The sequence below is a fragment of the Thunnus thynnus genome, chromosome 9 (assembly GCF_963924715.1).
Source record: "Thunnus thynnus chromosome 9, fThuThy2.1, whole genome shotgun sequence".
Lineage (NCBI taxonomy): Eukaryota > Metazoa > Chordata > Actinopteri > Scombriformes > Scombridae > Thunnus > Thunnus thynnus.
In genome coordinates, this window is record NC_089525.1 from 21,353,871 (window position 1) to 21,375,525 (window position 21,655).

The 21,655-nt window shown below is 38.7% G+C and overlaps 2 protein-coding genes and 1 non-coding gene across 3 annotated transcripts in view; 1 reads left to right on the top strand and 2 right to left on the bottom strand.

Moving 5' to 3' along the window:
- Window positions 1-5: 5 nt before the first annotated feature.
- Window positions 6-11,422, bottom strand: cstf2 (cleavage stimulation factor, 3' pre-RNA, subunit 2). The gene is made up of 13 exons (XM_067599663.1): window positions 11,205-11,422; window positions 10,893-10,971; window positions 9,610-9,779; window positions 9,377-9,513; window positions 8,220-8,339; window positions 7,943-8,065; window positions 7,544-7,667; window positions 2,553-2,652; window positions 2,170-2,369; window positions 1,588-1,712; window positions 1,049-1,132; window positions 448-606; window positions 6-302 (listed from the first exon to the last, which is right to left on the bottom strand). The coding sequence occupies exons 1-12, from the start codon at window positions 11,299-11,301 to the stop codon at window positions 481-483; spliced, it is 1,485 nt and encodes a 494-aa protein (XP_067455764.1). The 5' UTR covers window positions 11,302-11,422; the 3' UTR covers window positions 6-302; window positions 448-480.
- A 1-nt stretch (window position 11,423) lies between these two features.
- bcorl1 (BCL6 corepressor-like 1) overlaps window positions 11,424-21,655 on the top strand; it is a 33,297-nt gene continuing 23,065 nt past the window's right edge. Inside the window, exon 1 of the mRNA XM_067599659.1 lies at window positions 11,424-11,692. The gene's annotated coding sequence lies outside the window, so the exon portion shown is untranslated. The remainder of the gene's footprint in view (window positions 11,693-21,655) is intronic.
- Window positions 15,081-15,153, bottom strand: trnav-uac (transfer RNA valine (anticodon UAC)). The gene has a single exon. It is a non-coding gene; the product is annotated as a tRNA-Val (tRNA).

Here is a 21,655-nt window from a genome sequence, read left to right on the forward strand (position 1 = left end):
AAGTGTCTTTTTTGTTGTTTTATTGACAAAACAATATCAAGACAAACAGTTTCCAGAGTTGTTACATGAAAACACCGGGCTCTGGAGGAAAAGGATGACTGCCTTTATATCTGCTCAGCATTCATCATCATCATCATCCTCGCAAATGTTTTGCTTTCTTTAAAATCCGCAAGCACCAGCTTCAACCTTCCATACAGGAAACAGACAATGTGATTTAAAAAAAAAACTATACAATACTCCAAACTACTGAGACGTCTTCAGACAGAGGGCGGTAGGGTGACGGTGGGGGCCGACGGCGAGGCCTGAAAAAAATAAAGAAAACCAGAATCATGTCAGAAATTCCAGAGTTGCTCCATGACAATGCAAAAAAAAACAAAAAAAAAAAGAATTTTCCATGAAGGATGGAAATTTAAGTGATGTCATGGAAACAAAAGAAACTTAATCTACCTGAAACCTTCAAGTATTTCCTCAGTCGGACCGTCAGGGAGCCCCTCCTGCAGTCTTCTGAATCTGCTCTTTGAGGATGAGGATGCTCTGCCGCTGCTCCGGGGGCAACATGGCGATCTGTTCTGGGGTCAGCTGCAGGACTTGCATAATCAGGGCAGCCTACAGAGAGACAAAGACATCCTTCTATTAAATTTAATTGTCAAAGTGAAGTTGTGTTGGAACATCTCCTGCTATTGTTTCAGCTGTTATATAAAACCTGTTTCTCCCCCTCAGGTGTTACATACACAGAATAACTTGCAATCAGTGAATGAGAGAGAAAAGGTATTTGCATCTTGCTCAAGGCCACTTCAACAAGTTGCTGATGGACTACAGCTGCTCAGCTACTGTGTGTCTAACCCTGAGAGGTCTGTTATTTTTGTGATAAACCTCCTCTCATCCAGTTGGGGATTTCACCACTGCAGTTAATACCGAATTGATTCTCAGTGTTCGTGAAATGAATCACGCATGTCTTTCAACAGGTGGTGGACGTAAAATCTTTACAGATTATTATGAAGTTCATTGAAAGTGACTCTTTATTGGTGATAGATCGAGTGACACTCGCCTTCTCCTGGTCCTGTGTGGAGACTTGGCTCTGCCCCGGGCTGAAGCCTCCTCCCGATGGGGGAACGCCAGAAATACCAGCAACCTGCAGGACAAACACATTTATTAGTTTTATGTTTTATCAGGAGTGTAATGATTACCCAGTCTAAAGAGAAAACATTGATTTCTTTGTAATCTTTCTTCTCTCAAACCACATTATCACATGACTTTTACAATGTTTTTTTCCATGTAATATGAGTAAAAGCTTTTTTTTTTTTTTAGTTATCATACAAACTAACAGTTGAGTCAAAGCAGGAGATTCAGATTTCTTATAAGGAGTCACGTATTGATTTTAGATGCTGTGTCCTCATTTCTACAGAAACTTGTACGCTCGTAATTTAATGGAGGAACTTGGGGAAGTTAACTGCCAAAAATGTAAAACAAACAGCCAAAAACAAACCCAGCCTAGATCTAAATCTTGGTGTCCTAGAATCTGTAAGACAATACAAAACTAGCCAACCATACACTAAAGCAGGAAAAGACATCAGATGCAGGTGTTACCGGTCTTGTAGGTGGAGGAGCGTTTGGACCCATGCTATGTGGAACGGGGCCTTGCATTCCTCCTGCCATGGGAACCCTCTGGCCGGTCACTGGAACACGAGCATCCATCGCTCTAGGGTCACGGCCTGCAGGGAGACACAAAACCACACCGACCATTTACACCTCTCTAAAAAGTAAAGTGATTCATTGGAGTGTAGATTGCATAAAAGGGGAATTTTGTTTAAAAATGAAGTTAAAGAAAGTTTATCGTTGCATAAAACATAAATAAAAAAAGTGTTTGTAGCTGAGAGACGTCTTTTCTTCTTAAAACATTGTGACATGACAATAAATACATAAATTATGAAGGTACTGAATATAAGAAAATAGACAAGTTTTTATAAGAAAAAAGTACTTATGTCAAACACGACTGCTCTTAATAAATAACTAACACAGGACAAAAGACTTGTTTGATTTACAGGTATTTGGTTGCTGTGCCAGCTGCGGCTGACAAGATCTGTTACAAATAAAATGTCAACCACACGCTCATAAATCATTTCAACTCTAACAACTTCACTAAATGTCAAGCGTTTTCGGTGCAGCTACCTCTGGTTTCCATCGGGGGTCCCCGTGGCTCCATCATCGGGGGTCCTCTGGGGTCACCCATCATGTTCCGCGGTTCACCCATGGGCGGGCCTCTCATGTCCATCGGAGGGCCTCTCATATCTGGAGGGGGTCCAGCTGCCATTTGGCCCATGTGTACAGGGGGAGCCTGGTGGGGTGGAGGAGCCCCCATGTAGCCTCGGCTGAAGGTTCAGACACAAATTAACACAAAATTAAAGCAAGTTTGTAAAGCTTTATAAAATTAATTGCACAAAGGAAATTTTTTTGGCATGAAAGTTGTGGTAAATTGCTTGAATGAGCACTTCTCTAAAATACACAGAACTTGCTCAGCTACTAAGGGAATGTGATATGGTTGAAAGTCTTACTTGGGGTCTATGACTTCTCCAGTGACAGACAGCAGAGTTCCTCCTCTGGGATCATTGGGACCATCTCCCAGCAGGCCTCTGGGGGGGATACCACCTGGTACTAAAAGGATTTAAAAAAAAAAAAAAAACATATTAAACCACATAAAAACACTACTTTTTCCCCCACTCACTGACCAGGAAATGTGTCATGATTCATCCATTAATAAAAGGCTGTAACCCTGAATAGGCTGAAAATTCCAGGTAAGGGAGGGGAGCATAGTAAAACTCACAAAACACACACAACTATGAAAAGGTGAGGGTTTGCCTGGTATAGATACCTCAGGAAACAATCAAAGGTAAAGCACACAATTAAGTACAAACTGCCACAGCCCAATGTCACAACACACAGGGAGAGATTAACAAGATGGCTGCGAGAGCAAAGGAAGAACTACACACATCAGGAGGTCAGGAAAAAAAAAAAAAAAAAAAAAACGCAGGAGGAAAAGGGTCTGGTCCTGCACCAAAGTTGATGAGGAGGTTCAAAACAACTGAAAAACTATGAAAAAGTCTAAACCCAGAAATATACAGAAGGTCTGACTTTTAGAATATTTTCCTACTTGTGTTTTGTAACTGATGTTATTTTGGCTGTGACAAGCCATGTGAGGAGAAAATCAAGCACAATGGGAGTGTCAGTGTTGGCTTGCTACTTCAATTATGTTAATTGCAGGTCTAATAATGAATGCTTCAAATCTCAACCTCCGCAATTAACAAAAGAGCACAATACTATAAGTTCAATAAGGCAGGCTCAGATCTGTACCATCTTGTTCTCATATCTCCTGTCTTATAAAATTTAATTAGTCTAAATGTTCCATTCTACAATGAGCTGAAAGTGCCACTCCCAGACCACTTCATGAAACATTACCGTTCAATGGCACCTGGAATGCAGACTCGCAGGTGTGACTTTACTTCCAGTGAAAAATGTAGTTTTCTTATTGCCACCTGACTGTGATGTTTGTGCAGAGTTTGACAAAAGACATCTGTTTTCACATTAACCTGCTGAAAGTGGAAAGTTTCTCTGTGATCATTGAAAATCTGGGTTTAATATGTGAAGCTGCGAGCGTGATTTGTGACATCACAACCAGTTTGGAAGCCAATCCAGTAGCAACTTACATAAGTGTGATGTGGAAAATTGAAGCCTCCAGTGCACAAACACTGAGAATAGACTTTACAGTGAAGTAGGAGACATCTGGTGATCAGTAGTTAAACTTTTGAAATGAAAAATATTTGAATATTTATAGATTGACATTTTTAATGAGGAGGAAGGAGAAGATGTAATTTTAATAATTTTTAACAAATTTACTGAATGACTTTGTGGAAAATCCATATCAGACGAATTATTGTTCAAAGCAGAATATTTTTATAAAGATGAAGAATATTTTTTTTGTATGTTAAAGGTGTCTTCAGCTAATCTTTAAAGTTCAGATGAAACAGCATTTTTTCATAGAATCTAACTTCTGTATTGTGACATATTTCCAAGAGAAACAGGATAGACAGGCAGGAGGACTTTGATTTGAACAAAAGTTGGTGTGTCATGATGATTCTTGAATACTGATTGCCATTGGTTGGTTCAGGCCTACGTGAGCACACATCATATATTGTTTTACAGAAAGAAAACGTGATTAGATTTTGATTTAAGAACCAAAAGAAATTGACTTTTTTGTGGTTGTTTTTTTTTTTGGCATGTATTGTTATATAGGTGCACAGTATAACCAGGGGTGTGATGTAAAAAGGGTTAAAAAGGCATTTTTCATTTCATCTCGACTTTAGTTAAAACGAATGTTTCATGACTTCACATTTCATATCAAATTTCACTATTTTCATCTCTATTCTAACAATAGATGCATAAATTGTTGTCTTCACCACTTGTGCTGTTGTTTTTCAAAGTCTGCTTGTTTTATAAAAGTGCTCCTTCCCTTCCCCTGGGTTTGAACTGAGCGGTATATCATCTGAATTTTTTTTAAAGATTTTTTGGGGGGCATTTTTGCCTTTATTGGACAGTGAGCAGTGAAGAGGCAGACAGGAAACAAAGGAAGACAGAGAGATGGGTATGACATGCAACAAGGGTCCCTGGCTAGAATCAAACCAGGGATGTTGTGGTTGTGTGACATGTGCAGTAATCATTCGGCTACTGGGGCACTCCGTCATGTGAATTTCTACTGATTTCAGAAAAAGAATGAGAGTTGCAGGAAAATTTGCAGCCAATGTGTGAATAATAAAACATTTTGAACAATCTAAATAATTTGAAATCTTCATATTAATTAGGTGCTTGACAAAAAGGCCTCGTTCCGTTATGTCAAGTTCAGTAGACCACAAAGTCTGAAAGTTTACAGTTAAGGAGAAGTGTAACACCCATTGCTGATTAACCTTATTTAAATGCCATGGCAACAGCACCATGGCTAAAAATACTACAACCAAAACACTGCAAAGGTCATATTAACAATACAACAGTTCAGATTCTGTTGGTTTGAGGACTTCACGGAAAGTTTGTGGTTGACTTTTTGTTGTTTAGGGTTTAATTTTTACTTCTACAGGACCAGGACTGGTAAACTCACTACCCAACTCTCAACCTGTATCGGATGCAGATCACCTATCCACATAAAAGGTTGTCTCATGTCCAGTGACACACCATGAGATTAGGATCACCCTGCACATGTACACCTTGTGAAAAAGGGTCAACGCAGAACACTTAACTAGTCGCCACCAAGTAGACAACCTGTGCTGAGCTGATGACGCTTGTTGGACATTCTCAATCTCCTTTTCAGAAACCCAAAGTGCAACATGGTGTGTCTTAAGTGCTCTTTCTCCTTGTATTGACAGTCATCAGGCTGTACAATGCGGTAAAACTAGAAGAGTGCTGAAGGCAGGAAGCCCAGCCTGTCTGAATTGTCCTGGACTGTCATTGTATTTTTGCGACCTGGAGCTGGTCAACTAGATCCTGAATCATGCTTGTTTTCAGGTCCTTAATGCAAAAATGTTCTTACTATGGTAGTGTCCGAATATCAAAAACAGACCAACACCTAGATTATAATCTGCATTTTTAACATCATCATTATATGAAATGTCTTTCTGTATTTGTAAGTTTAGTTTTCTTTCTCAACATCTTCATCGTTGTATACTTCATATCCAGGATTATGAGTCAACTACTTTTATAAAAGTACTACTCCTTTGTTTTTCTTTTTTTGTTACACATACTCAACATATCCAGTATGTATCACAATACTATGTTGGTGTTACAGTGACACAGTTTCCTCATGTGTTCAGAGATCATCATCCTGATTAACTACTTAACTACTGGCTAAATGTGTGCAGGCAAAAGGTTCATATTTGATTATAGTGGGCATGCAGTCTAACAAACAATAGACAGCTACAGCTAAATCCTAGAAGAACTGGACTGTATCGTTGGACAGTGGCCACTCCGTAACAGTTCTATGACCTGACAGAAGAACTGAGGGAGTACACTGATACCTTGGGGCCGCTCGATTGCAGCTTGGCCAGACGATCCTGTGGGAGAATGCTGAAGGTTTCCTGAGCCAGCATTAAAGTGGAAAGAACAGGAGACACAAGACTCAAGAGAGCAAAGCAGCACTTTAAGAGGCATTTCGAAGCATGCTCATGAGCGTCATCATTGCATGCATACAAAGAAACGGAAGGATGAGAAGGGATAAAATCAATATGATCAAACTTTTAGATACCTAATGTTAGCAAATATGTTGCATGAAGGATTCAACATGCTCAACAGAAACACTGAGACCCCATCATGTCATTTAACCAGAATTAAAAATTATTGCTGCGCTAGAGGTGATTACTGTATCGCTCGTAAAGCGCCTCCTCCAATTACATGGCTCTGGTGACACCTAGTGATCCCAGTGAAGCATGACATGTACAAAAGCATGCACATAAAATGAGGTAAATTCTGATTAATAAATGATTTTTCAGCATTTTATCTAAATCGCTGGTAATGGATGCAAGGCAGTTGTGGTTGCAGCCAAAAAAAAAGTCTAATATTACACATGTTACAGCTCAATCTGCAGCTGATATCAACTTTGAAGAACAACAGCTTAAATCATTGCATTACCTCGTCCTGATAAAAATACATGACTGTAGATTTGGTTGCACCTGCTTCAAGAGCGATGAGGAGGAAGGTTGCTTTCATCGCCACATGACAGTAACAAATAAGCTACATGTCGCTTTGACTTTTTAAATGAATCATAGCTACAAATATACAAATAAATGGTTTTGAGTTGAGCCAAATGCATGTGGCTGATCCTTCATCAGTCATGATATGAATGGAAAACTTTACACTCTTGTGAAAAACTTGTTTTTTACAAACGTTTCAAAAGAAGGCATTCTACAAATAGTATACATTCATATTAATCATTATTATTATTATATTATGTATTATTCACACACTATTAAATGCTGAACTACTTAAAAATGATTCAAGTTTAAATTGGACAAAATAAACAGCTTTGCTTTTCAATTGGTTTTGATATTTTTGATACTATAGATTTATATGTAGAACATAACCCTTAAACCTATAACTTTTAAAAAAAATTGCACATCTTATCAGTGAACTTCTCTCCATTAAAAAGTGGGCAAATTACAACAAGGACACAAACTAGACAGAACTATGAAACGACAGCTGTGTGGAATCAGCTTAGTGGAAATTAATGTGCCAGTTTGGAAAAAAAAAAACTGGAGGAAACCTACAGAATTACAGAGACAGAAGATTTTGGTTACAGAAATTGTTGCCATGAGGAGTGTTTTATTTGGCCGACTTAAAACTGGAATAAATATTTGGCAAGAAATCAGTTGGGCTCATTCTGCACAAGAAACTGGTGCAATGAAACATATTAACCATCAACGGCCTACATAATGTCTGAAACATAATGATGATCCTACAACAACCAGCCCAGTCGGTGACGTAATGATGCATGCAGTTTGACATTTACCTGGAGGCCCGACTGGTCCCGGTGCAGGTACTGGTCCTGGTCCTGGTCCAGGCATAGGACCGGGGACAACGCCCATGTTGGGAGGCTGCATCATCTGAGGGGCTCCATTGACGTGCATTCCAGGCTGGTGACAAGAAAAACAGAAACAAAACATGAAACATTAAACCTAAACCTTAATTCCTTTTCACCGAATTAATCTCAATTTGTTATAAATTCTGATATGAGGCACCTGACACTATCTAATCTTTCTTAATTTGGGGACAGATTGAGTAGACAAAACATCTCAAGGTAATTCAGTAACCTTTCATTTCTAACAGATTACCATTATTAAATCTATTAAGCGAAAGTTTCATTTACTTTTTTTTTATACATTGGGTGTTGTTGTGCTGTTCTACTTACCACAGGCTGTGGCTGAGATACCGGCACGCTGGGCTGTACAGGAGGTGGATTGACTGGCGGTGCTCCTCCACCCTGTCCACTGGGAACCAGTGGCTGGACTGTAGTTTGGCGATGGAGCATTTTCTGTATATGGGATATACAGAATATCATCTCTCAAATATTTGTCTTGGTTCAAAAGTGCAGGAGACTAAACTTTCAGCTCCTTAGACAAATGGCAAGGTTGAACTTTTTATTTTGTTTCGAATAACAACATTAGTTCATGTAAGATATAACTCACCAAGGCTATCTCAGGGTCAACAATCCGCATGACCACTTGGGCCTGTAACAGAGCATAGGCCAGCTGAGGGTTCTGCAGCAGCATGTTCCTCGCCTCCTGGGGACTGTTCTGCACACACAGCTGGAGAGAGAAATCAAATTTTCACCAAACAGAATCATTTTAGACCGCGTGAAAAATGACAGTTCAGCAGAGCAGAAAAACAAAAAACTTTGGACCAGTTCGTTATACATAAAAAGAACTCATCATTTCACAAAGAGCTTTGCGGCAGGTTGCACATATCTTTGCTACGCACGTATGATTCAGATACATGTCCATCACCAACCAGGTGGTAGCATCAGCGGAAAATTTAGACAAAGACGCAAGCAACTAGATCTGTAGTATCAGGACTGGAGTCCAAAAACTCACACTCTAATCAGCATATGGTGCTGTCCCACTGACACAAGCTTTGGTGCAACAAAACGCTGTTCAAGTTGGGAGGAAAAAAAAATGTCTGCAGTGTGGTGTTTCTTTGAGCTTAATGAAGCAGACTGCCAGCTGTGCAAAGATAAGACTTCTTTGGCAGAGCCGAGAGAGACAGACTGTGGAGCGCAGCCTTCGGTAATAAAAGGGAGAAGAAGAGCATCTGCATACAGTTGTCAGGCTGGAGGTGATTCAAACTGAGAGAAACCTTTGTCACCATCTTTTTTGGAACATTAAAGACAATAAGTAGTTGCGCGCACACACAGGATGAGAATATTTCCTGTTGTTGAAAACTATAATTTAATATTAACTTTTCTTTATTTTCATAGTATTGAGAATCGAATATTTAAAAACTCTGCAACATTCAGTATGCTCATCAATCACACTTTGATTTAAACTTTTTGAAGGAGTCCTAATTTTAATCTGGCTGCCTTAATTGCAGTAGTAGATGCCAGCTGTCGTCAAAGTATTAAAACGCTGCAATTTCTGAAGTCAAGACACTATATCCTCTGCCCTATTTTGGGGAGACTGTTCTTTTATGCAAATATCCATGCACAAATTGTAATTTCCCATTGAGCTGTATTCAGGATAGATCAGCATTATTGGATTCATACCAACACACTTATGACACTTGATTTAGAAAGTTAAAACTGTTACATGAAATTGGTTAAAAAGCAAAAAAGGGAAAATAGACCTACCTTCATCTGTTTCATGAGTTCAAACATCTGCTCTGGAGGCAGACTGGCTACAGCTCTGCTGATGGACTCGGGGGCCTCTTCTGGCTGGACATTATCTCCATAGGGAGATTCAATAATAGGGGCTCCTGTTCCCAAGCCTGTGGAAGACGTAAACAAACAGCATTGTACTAACAGCTCTCAAACATATCCAACACCATAATTTAAAAGAACATACATGGAGCTCAAACACTTACTTTTAAGTTCTTCCTTGTTTTTCTCACTGGCTGCGTTGTCAACTCGGAGAGCCCGACCACTGAACTCTCTACCGTTCAGGTTCCGCATGGCACTGAGGGCTGTCTCCTGGTCTTGATATTCACAGAAGCCATAACCCTTTGGTTTTCCTGTCTCCCTGTCATATACTAACCTGAGAACCAGAGGACAAAAATTATCATGACAAACAGACCACGTCTTGAGGGGTGATGAAACCGAGCTGAGAAATCCCACATTACCACAGTACTATTCTCTGTGTACGCCAATGAAATGACACTACTCAACAGGAATTTCAAGCTATTTAAATATGATGATGACATGGCTTTAATGGGTCTCTTCCATAAAAATGATGATGTCTCTGATTATTTTTCTCAGGTTTCCATGTTAGAACTGTGGTGTAAGTCCAACTCATTGTTAATTAATGTTGGAAAAACAAAGGAAGTTATTCTAAACCAAGCAGACCAGCTCTCATCACTGATACTGTGTGACCAAACTGTGGAAACAGTCAACCGTTTTAAGTATCTGGGAACACACATGGATGACAAACAGACAATGCAGATATTATATGGAGGACAGCTAGTCAGAAACTGTTTAATTAGGAAACTTAAGGGTTTGGGGGTCAGTCTTGACATTTTGGAAAAAGTGTATGTCATCCTGATCCTGGTTTTTAATATCTCTGTCTGGCACTGGCACTTGACATTAGTAAATAGAAACAAGCTGACCAGGATTGTTAAAACAGCAGGGGAGATAGTAGGCCACCAACAAAAGCCATTAGATGACCTTTACAGCACAGTTGTACACAGGTAAGCCCTGTCAGTCATCACTGACTAAACACATCCCCTCTGACCTGAGTCTGAACGCTTTAGAAAAAGATCTACAAGGGTTCTTTTATCCCAAACGTTACTAATGAGATCAATAGCCTCTAGTAAATTTAAATATGGGAGTGTAGGCTGTTCACCAAGGTATGAATGCACTGACGTTGTAAAACTGAGAGATCTTTGTTCTGTTAATATGTTAATGTTTTTATTTTGAGGACATGCTTGTGTTTATATTTTCCTGCCTCGGCTAGACAATAGTTTACTCTATTCTATTACTAACTATAAAATACAAAACATAAACAAATATGTAAGCTTGTGTTGTTCACTTGACCTAGAAAAATCTGACTTTTATGACAGCACAATGATTTATAGCTTATACCCGGTTATAGATGTGAAATACATACAAATATAACGATGGCTAACTTAGCGGAATGAATGATTTCACTCACCTGAAGCTGACAACAAGTCCGACTTCAGAGAAGATGTCTTTCAGTTGTTCTTCTGTGGCTTCGTACGGAATGTTTCCCACTAAAAAAGATATGAGATATGAATAATATGACAATAAAAAAGCTACTCAACTTATCATGAACGCTTTTGTTTGCACGCTTTCCAGGTAAACGTGTTAAGTTGTGTTGCTCTCGTTGACTTGCTAACAGCGACACTAGCCGGCTATGCGCGTTAGCAAGCTTTCTAGCATTAACCGTTAGTTTATCGGCATATGTACATAACTGGCAAAATATGTCTGCAACTGAAAAACTTACCAAACACAGATCGCAATGAACGATCAACGGCTGGATCTCTACTCGCGGCGGCAGCAGCAGCAGCCGCGGCAGCAGCGGCGGCGGCTACGTTCGCCATTTTGGGGACAGATTGAATGTGGCACAAGGAAATTAGGATGAGACGAATATCCGCTTGCGGGAAAAAGGCCGCGTTCAAATACCAACAGACCGACCTTTCCTAACCTCTTGACAGCTTACACCATGCGTTACTTAAGTTTCTTCTCTTTATAATTACCCAGCAGTGAAAAATAATCATTTGGCAGCCGGCTGTTCTGAAAAACAGTGTTAAAGTGGCCAGTTGGGAAAAATAGATGGCGCTGTTGTTTGCGGTTACATTAGCTTATTAACAAGTTTCTTCTGAGCACCGTGGTAGATAAAACTGAAAAAGTCTCTTAATTAAAAGTGAAACAACACAGTAAAAGCGCAAGATGTGCTCCCGAAGATCATCTTTTCCTACACCAAAAGATTTGGTGAGTTCTTCTTTGAGAATAAGCAAGCTAACTTATCTTTTAAGTTGCATATTAGCTAATGTTAAGTCCAATTTTAGCCGTTGGGAATGGTCTGTTAACCGTTAACAACTGTAAAGCCTTATACAGGTTACATTGGTAGTGAAAACAAGACAAATGGAGAGGAGGTCATTAATAACAACAAAATTATAAATTTGGTACTTGGTTAAGTCAGTTCAAACACTGAACTGCCCTCAGGACAATGTTGAATGATGTTACACACGCAGTTAGTAAAGTAAAAAGTTATGGAGGCTGGAGTGTGACTTAATTGAAATATTAAAAAATCTAATTGTGCAATTAGTAAATCTACATGTAAATGTGAAAATTAACTCTTCATCATGCTATTGAAAATGATGGATAAGGCCTTGATCTTTTAAAATGACATTTTTTTTAAAAAAAACAACTAGCTAGTACTCAATTTACTTTTTGAAATTCCTGTTATAATCTTGGCTATCATTCAATTTTACAACAAATTTAAGGACTGGGCAATATGATGACATACATCGTGAATTTGTCAGCCATCAGATATTTTGCTATACCCTTTATATCTCTGGTTAGGTTAGGCCATTGTAGGTAAATCTTTAAGGCAATACTGATTTACAGGATTGTTACATCAGTATTATGGAGGATTTTTGCCATATCACTCACCCCTATGACCATATGTCTCCTGCTTTGAGATAAACACAGTTCATACTTCATCCACACTTTAATCTACAGATACCTTTATTTCATTTAATGACACGTGTCAATTTAAAGTCACAAAGCCAATATGTTGCACTAAAAACACTGCATACTTTTAAATGAAAGGGAGACATCTTTAAATTATTAAATTTGATTAAAATATAGTTGAAACTGTGAAAATTTAAGAAAAAATTAACTGTTAATTGTGAGATCAAATGTAGATGGAAAACCCCTTTGATAAAATGAATAATAAAAAGTGAAATTAACTTCACAAAATGATTTTATAAAATCAGAAAACAATATTTTATTTAATTTGAGGCGCTATGTGATAACTTGGCACAATACCAGCACCCTGTCAATAAGGTCAAAATTTGCAGGCTGTTGCACTTTTGACAGTAAACAACAGTGTCCTGCTTGATATCTGTTCATTATAAATAATTTTTAACAATGCATCATTTCCTGTGTGGCACTATATTTTGTTTGTTATTTTCATCAACAACTGATCAAAATAAGACATTCTTACTTTGGAGCATCATGTAATATTTCACTGTCAAAAAGTCATTACAGAGACTTTTAAAACCAGAATAATCAAAAAAAATTGAATATTGATATAATTAAATTGACATTTGATAAAAATTTTATCAGTTGTTATCTGAATATTGTATCAACTAATATTTCATTGGCACACACCAGCCTCCATATCCATATACAGCTTATAGCGTATAACAGCTTATATCACAACAGTTACAAGCTGGTTTAAACACTCTGGACACTGAGTTATGCTTTCAGTATTCTTGTCTATCTCTATATCCGAATGGGATACTATAAGTATTTACCAAAGTTGATTTGTTGGTTTGTCATCTTTATCTTTGTCATCATTGGTTCAGTTATTTTGGACAGGTTTTGCTTAGTTTTATGTCAACAAATTGCTTAGTTGAGTCTACAAACTAGTATTTGCTGTGAGATTATGCTCTGAAGCATCTCAAATCTTAACGGTCAGAAGCCATTGATTAGTTGTCTGTCAGACTTTGGTGGTGAAGATATGAACATAACAGAAAGTAGTGATCTAAATGCTAGGGGTATGTTTGCAGGATCAGAAAGTATTATTATATACCATAATATTTAAGTGATAGATTAAATCATAGATGAGGGCATACCAGCAAGTTTGAGAACTGTAAATTTTTGTTTGTGCTCTCTGAGTGCTCTTATACATGTGTGAGATTTATGGCATATAACATAATCATCTTTATCTTAAAGTCCCCCTCCGATCAAAAAATGTGTTTTTCTTCTTATTCCTCAAGTTGAATGTTTGAGCTTCACTGTGCAGAATGATTTATGTGCAGACTTTAAGAGGTTGGCCTACGAGCAGGATTTGTGACATCACAAATAGTTTGCAGCCAATTCTGGTCCAATAATCAACTTACACCAGGTGTGATGTGGAAATTTGAAGCCTCCAGTGCCTCCAAGCACTGAGACTTTACAGTGAAGTAGGAGATATCTTGTGTCCAACTTCAGAATATTCTAAATATATTTGCATTTTTATGAATTGAGGATTTTTTTAATGAGGGAGAAGGAGGATATGGAAATGGATTTAAACAAGCTAATTTAAATTTGGGTTTTTTTTGTGGAAAAACCATATCAGACACAAATTATTATAGAGTATTTTACATACATCTTAAAACATGTCTGGAGGGGACCGTTAACTAGTATAACTATAGGTTTGTTGTTAATGTAAACAAGCACTAATATTCTGCAGAACCACCAGTCACATACTGTCAACAGTACAGCCAACAATACAGGAGTATTAAGGACAAGTCCTAGAACCAAATGTAAAATGACCGCCCCCCCAAAACAAAACCAACAAACTACATCATTATTAACTCCTACAGATGGGTGACAAATTAAGGAAAAACCAACATTAAATGTCTTAGTAAGGTGATGGGCTTCCACAAGCCTCCAGAACAGCCTCAGTGCTGAGCTTTAAAGTTAATTCTTGACCTTGGAAATAGCATTTCAATGGAAAAAAGGTCCACTTACTTGGTTCTTCTGAAGCTTTCGGCCACATCTTGCAGCCGTCATCAGCAGACAGAATTTGCACAACTGGTATGGCGGTGGTTTGATGCTTCACTGCTCCTTTGCAAAGATTCTTCAAGTCTATTGACCTGTACTGGAGGGATCGAACAGCATTCTTCTAAAAGATATCCCCCTTTTTTTGTCATGTTTTGATGACACAGTTGTACAAGTTGTTCCAAAATCCCTCAAAGGTGCTCAATGGAAGAGGGATCAGGTGACTGTGTGAGCTTTCATTAAACCAGTGAGTGACCTCTCCTCCCCTCTTTTTCAGTGTTTATCCTTTAATTTGTCACCTTCTTGTATTTGTTTTATATATAATAGTTTCATGAGCAAAATTACGTGTTGTATACAAAAATCATCAAAATATACAAGTGGGGCAGATAAGTTGGTAGGATAAGTTGCTAGTAAAGCGTGCATGTATAATATCAGTAATACACAGTGTGATGTATTCAGTCCCTATGAAAGAAACCGTGAGAAGGATAATTTCATCCAAATCACAAAAACGAAATGTCTCCCTTACTTCGGATGGTGTTAACTGTAGCAGATTACGTTTCATTGTTGTTAAGATAGTTGTGATTTCAAGGTAGAAAAACAATCCTGGTTCCACTGGGGCTCGAACCCAGGACCTTCTGCGTGTAAAGCAGACGTGATAACCGCTACACTATGGAACCAGCTGACCGTAGTCAGGGAGCTGAACTACTCATGTAGATACACAACTACGTCTAATACAGTCCTGCCTTTATAAAATGATAAAACAACGACAGCGCGCTGACATTCACATCGTCCTTTAACGTTTTATCTGCTTCACGTCTGCAGGCTGCGGGTTGGAGACACAAACTGTCGCTCATCGTCAGCTCACTTTGGACATCAGCCTGGCGATGCGTCTGGCTGCTGGTGTTTCGGTTCAGCTGCGAGTCGAGACCTCTCGGGACGTTTTGCTTTTGTGGCGGATCTCTCGGTTCCATATCTGACATCTAGCGACGGGGCTGCCAGCTGTGAGCTGAAATAATCAAGTTGGGCGAGTCGACCGCATTTGTCCGTGTTTTGCAGCCAGTCGCCTGCATACACGGAGACTAACGTACTGAGATTTGCGTTTGTGGTTTAGAAAGCTGGCTGAGCTCATCCGCCCAGCATGAACCAAGCGTGCACATTTTCAAACGTGTTATTTCAACATTAAAAACTCGTCGTTTCCTCTAAAATACTGTCTGATATCTTAACGGCTTAGGCTACCTACTGTAAGTATGACAGTACTCAGAGCATTGCCAAAAAGACAAGTTAGATCTAAGCTGTTTGACAACGAGACCCACATTACAAATTACACATTAGAAATTCAATTTGAGGGCAGGTCATTAATGTACAAAATATTTGACCACATTTTTTCAAATGGCCCATACTAACATACTGTAGGCTATACAAACATTGGCTGTGTACACAGTGCTGTTTAATCAGCCAAAGTAATGTTTTGTTTATGTTTTGAGCTGCAACTAACGCTCATTTTACTGATTGATTAATCTCTTCATTACTTACTCAATTGACTGATTCATGTTTAGTTTATAAAATGTCAGAAAATGGTCAAAATGTTGATTACAACTTCCCAAAGTTCAAGGTGTTTTTCTAAGTAACAGTCGAAAAGCCAAACATGTTCAATTTACAATTGTACAAAACTATGGAAACAAGCAAATATTCACACTCTGGGAAGTGGACATTTTTATTTTTTCCTTAAAAATGATTCAAAACTATTATTAGATTATGAAAATGATTGCTGATTAATTTTCTGCTGATCAACTCATTGATTAAGTGACTAATCATTGCAGCTCTATTTATGTTTAATGTTTTCCAGCTGATACAAGCCCACCTCAAAGGTTTAAACATTACACGTGTCATGTTGTTGTGACATTTAGTCAAACAAAATAACATTGTTGAGGACAATAGCATGACTTTTATGTTGAATTTCTCAAACCTGTTTCCAAAAGTGATCAACAGCTGCAAGGGTCATTTGCTAGTTTAAATTATTTTCTGACTCACAGATAGTGCACCAGCTGCTTGTCACTGTTTTAAATACAAGGTAATTAGTCGTGGAATAAAGCCCACAAATCCATATCTTCATTACGAGCACTATTTTTTCATACCAATATTTTCAAACTGCTGTATCATGTATGTGATGAAAAGGTGCACACTTGCTCAACAGAAGGTGTCTCTCAGAGCGCTGCTGCACTGCGAATCTATCCGTTATATCTGCAAGTGTTTCTTCCATGGTCTCTGCATCAAATGCAAAATGATCTTTTAAGAGTTCAAAACTGAATTTCTAAGCCTCACAGTTACAATCCTCCTGCTGAATTCTGCTTTGAGATGTTCAGGCTGCGCGTGTGTGTGTGTGTGTGTGTGTGTGTGTGTGTGTGTGTGTGTGTGTACCCCCCCTTCACTAAAGTTGTGGGATGTGAGTGTGTTACTGATTGATGCATGCTCATTTTAAAGCTCCTCAGTCAAGTAACTTTCCATGTTCCCCTTCAAAATGTCCTTCCCTCCTTATTTTTGCTTATGAAAATCAGTGATCTTTAGTTCTATTCTTTGAAACTCGTGTTGTCTTTGAGCAAACGATATACACACGCTTTACACCAAATAGTGTATTGCTCTCCTTCCTGTCTTGAAATTGTCTGCCTTGAGCATCTTCCATTTTAACGCATTACGACTGCAGCTCTCCGGCTTTCTTGGGTGCCAGTGAGGGAAGGGCAGAAAGGCTGCGATGAAAAAATGTTGGGATGACAGCTGCATCTGTTTATCATGTGGGGTACAATAGCACACCTTGAGAGGCAGCCAGAGCTCGTATTCTCACTGATCCTGGCTCCAACACAGTGGGCCAGAATTAATAGACAAGGCAGATTCATATGTGGGCTGGATCAAAATTCAAGACATGTTAGATCTATTCCACGGGCTTTGAATTTGACAGTGATTCAATAATATGTGTATGTGATGCTACAAAGCAATTGTATAGATTTAAGATAGGTAGATTACATTTTTTGGAGGCATTTTAGCCTTTTGTTTTTACAGTGGACATAGAGGTGGCGGTAAAAGAGGAGAGAGAGAGAGACAAAGAGGATGACACGTAACAAAGGTCACCAGGCTGTATCAGGGACACATGCTCCGAAACCTCTAGACTGACAGGATACCACCTAAATAATATTTTTAATCTTGTATTTTATACATTCATGTATTTATAAGAAGAAACATGAGCAAAATGATATATAAATACAAATTAGGCCTGATTCCAGGAACAATAGTCATTATAGGAATTTAACAGTTCTTTATTATTGTATGTTTGGAGGTTAGATAAATCTGGATCAACGTGGTGTGATATACTGGACTGATATTATCATGAGTTTGGCTGCAAATCTGTTGCTGAGTGCCTGTGTCAGCAGAGAGGACAGAAGCTTTATCTATGGACGTGATCTGAGGTGCAACTAAATTTTAGCATCCCTATTTATGATGGCTCCAAATCAAACAATGGCTTGGCTATTATTGTTCTCAGTATGTTTATTTATTTTGCGTGTCTAATAACAAAATATTTTTACAAAGTTATTTCTTAAAATTGTATCATTATATTAAATATAAAATATGTGTTGTAAATCTCAGTCAGTCAGTCTCAGGTGACCTTAAAGGTGCCCTGCAAAGTTTACATTCAGTGTTTCTCGCCACACATTGAGTCTATCTTTGAGGTGTAGAAATGCACTGAAAGCATTTTCTTCCTCAAACATTTGCAAAGCTGGTTCAAAAAATATTTTAAATCATGCATCGTTGACGTTCATGTTTGTTTGCTAACAGTCTTCTTCTTCCTCGCCTTTGTTAGCTCAATGCTACAGTTGTTGGTGCGTTAACGTCACCTATTGTCAATCAGTGGAAGCATGAAACCAATGGCAGGATGTTTGCACCGCTCTCATGCGTCCGTGTGCGTTCTTGTGCATGTTCACAGTTAAAATAAAATGGGGACCTGCGTGTAAAAACTTTGCTCTATAGTGCTGCTAGTGGTCAGAAACTCACAGGGTGCCTTTATTGCACCTTTCTGTGACATGAAATCTACAGCAATCATAATGCTGGATGTAAAACACCACATAGTCCTATAAACAATATTTTTTGAATGTAACTTATTTTTGGCAAAAGCTGGGGACATTTTTTAAAATTAGAAGTGAATGTAGCAACGGTCTACATAACCAACTCTTTGAGGTTACAGCTATAGACAAACACAGTGAATTAAGATTTCAATGGTTACACACCTGAAAGTACAGGATTACATTCAGATTTGTCCAAATTCTGGTCATAAACATTTGACATGTTTAATTTTAGTCATCACTGCTCAGAATGGTTCCTAATCCTCCACAACAAGATAAGCTGTGCCCACTGCCAGAGCTAACCTGCCTTGTTTGGTGTTGACACTGTAATATCTTGAAAATTAGTCATCGTGACTAAATTAGGGTTACAGTTGGTCTTTCAACTGTGTAGTGTGATCCCAGTTATACTGGGCACACCATTTGCTGTTACACGCCTGTGGCCTGTGGTGTTTTTGATGACCCTCTTCTTGCACACGCTTGTGATTCCAATAACTCTGTGGACCCTGCGCAGAAGTTGGCCTGCAGAGCCTCAGTACACTCAGTCGACACCGACAGTGCGTGCCAGCTCTATCAGTGGCATCTCTCCTTCTCCTGACTGGCCGTCTTACTCTTACTGGCCCCTTCTGTCTCATCTCCCTTGCAAACAGCTTAAGCAGGATCACCTGCCTTGCTGTTTCAGTCTGTGGCACAACATCTGGCATAAAGAGCCAGTGAATTACAGAAAAAAAAAACATTTTATCGCTCAAACCCTGTGGTGTCTGTCCATAAGGGTAATTTCAGTTTTATGTGCCAATGTGCTCACCACCCCCCTCCCTCCCCAGAAAATCCTGACCCCACCCCAGTTCAGTGGGGACGAATATAGTTTAATTTGTGCTGCTTTAAACTTTGAAAAATCTCATTTTAAAAACTCAGCAGCAATGTCCCAGTTATTCAAGATAATCCACAGACCTCACTGTCAACACTTTCCATATGGGTTCATTTCTTTAGTAAAAACTACAGAGGTTCCAATGAAAACTGCTCACAGTGAGGTCTGTGCATTATCCAGAGTAACCAGGGGATTGTTTCAAGAAAGAAATTTTGCTGTTGAGATTTTTTAAATACTTTGACGACCACAAATTGAATTCCAATCACCCCATTGTGCTGAGGTATCAGCAGAAAACTCACAATCAGATATCTCAAAACCTCTTTCTGACATTTTATCAACTAATCGAGAAAATAATCAACATATTAATCAATAATGAAAATAATTGTTAGTTGCAGCCCTATATATTATACATATATCTGTAATTTGGGTAAACTGACTGTTGGCATCTGTAAAATGACACCAGCTGGTCCACCGCTCTCCTCAATGGGTGATTCTTCAAATGCAAGAAATCTCCATTAATGCAGAGGGAGCTGTCCTAAATATTGTACTGTATGTGTAGCTCTTGTCTGCAGAGGCCTTGAGTTTGCTCCGGGGCCTCTGACAGCGTTAGGGAACATCTTCATTGTTCCTCTCTTGAGGCACGAGGAACATGAAGTAATTCAGCCTCAACTGTGCGGAAGAGCTTCAAAGGGCCAGTTGCACACTGAGACATGGCCTAAAACGTCTACTTACATCTTATACCTTCTTGGTCTATTCTCACCATCCCACTGGTTAAGTTTCGCCCCATGAGAGCTTTCTACTATGCTAAATCTGGGCCTTCAACTCACTAGCAGTAGCCAGTAACAGTAGCCCTGATTCGTTCACGGACTTAAGCCACTTTAACAAGCTTCTAATAGGTTGCCAGAATGTCCTGACCTTAAGTGTCAGGTCCACGTATCTATGTAAGAGGTTCGTGTGTAATTTAGAGCTGAGACTCTTAATCGATCAACAGAAAATTGAATGGCCATAAGTGATAAATCATTTAAGACATTTTTAAAGCAAAAATGTCAAAAATGTACTGGCTCTGGTTTTTCAAATATGCATATTTGCAGGTTATTATTATAGTCAACTAAATGTCTTTGGGTTTTGGACTAAAGCAATTTGAAGATGTCAACTTGGGGTCTCGGAAATTGCAGTTTCTCACAAATTTTTGATCAAATGATTAATCAATTAACCAAGAAAATAATCAGCAGATGAATGAAATAATCATAAATTGCAACTCTTGTGTAATTTAAAGCAAAAGACAAGGGGGAAAAAAGCATCTTTCCCTTATTCATCATAGCAAAACTAGATGTTGCCAGCTACTGTATATGCACATTTATCTCACTGATGATTATTAGATTTGTTTGTGCGCCAGTGTCGTGCCCAACCTCTATTTATACTTTAAGAACGTCGCATTTGTCTCAACTCATTTTCTTGTGTCATGTTGCCAAGAGAACAAGGAACCAGGCGTCTTTCACAGAACACATTTTAACGTGTCACAGTAAAGGAAAGCACAGGTTTGAATAATGAAATTAATGATGGCTGAATTCTATTTAGCTGCTTCGCTTTCAGGGTGCCGGTATCTTGTGTGTTGGCTCACAGTCACACTGTCATGGCTTTACTGTACTGTATGTCACACCTGTGCTTTTCCTAACATGACAAGCCAAAATGTCTGCAGTGAAAACAGCCTGTAGCTGACCTCCCTTTAAGCAACTTTTCAGTGTGATTTAGTATTAGAATAACAATCCACTTGTCCACAGATTTGCATTTAAAGGTTGAATCTCAGCTATTACAGACATTGCCTATTGGATGTCAGGTAATGGTGTATCTGTATATGATTCAGTTGTGTCAGGTGGTTATTAACAATGATGGATTATAAGACAATTGGCCCCTTTTCACAAACATCTCAAACCCCTCATGCCACTTGTGATAATTTTTGCATTAATTTCAGTGACATTTTGCAGGTTAACAACAACTCTAAGTGCTGCTGGTAGTTGAACTGCACGTGAACTTTTTTTGTTCACACAGGAAGTGAAGAGAGACAGTGTAACATCTCTCCAAAGCTTCCCGCTGCAGCACATCAACACTGACCCCCAATCCACAAACGTTATACAAAAGACAGTATGCAAAATACAGAAAACCACACAAAGAAACCAGAGCAGACATACATATTTAAACTGCCTG

Excerpts from the sequence above, each read along its gene's own strand:
- cstf2 (XM_067599663.1), bottom strand. The coding sequence starts at position 11,301 with ATGGCGAACGTAGCCGCCGCCGCTGCTGCCGCGGCTGCTGCTGCTGCC. Across the intron at positions 9,514-9,609 it reads AAACAAGGAAGAACTTAAAA|GCTTGGGAACAGGAGCCCCT; the intron begins GTAAGTGTTTGA and ends CGTCTTCCACAG. Across the intron at positions 7,668-7,942 it reads TATCTCAGCCACAGCCTGTG|CCTGGAATGCACGTCAATGG; the intron begins GTAAGTAGAACA and ends TCTTGTCACCAG.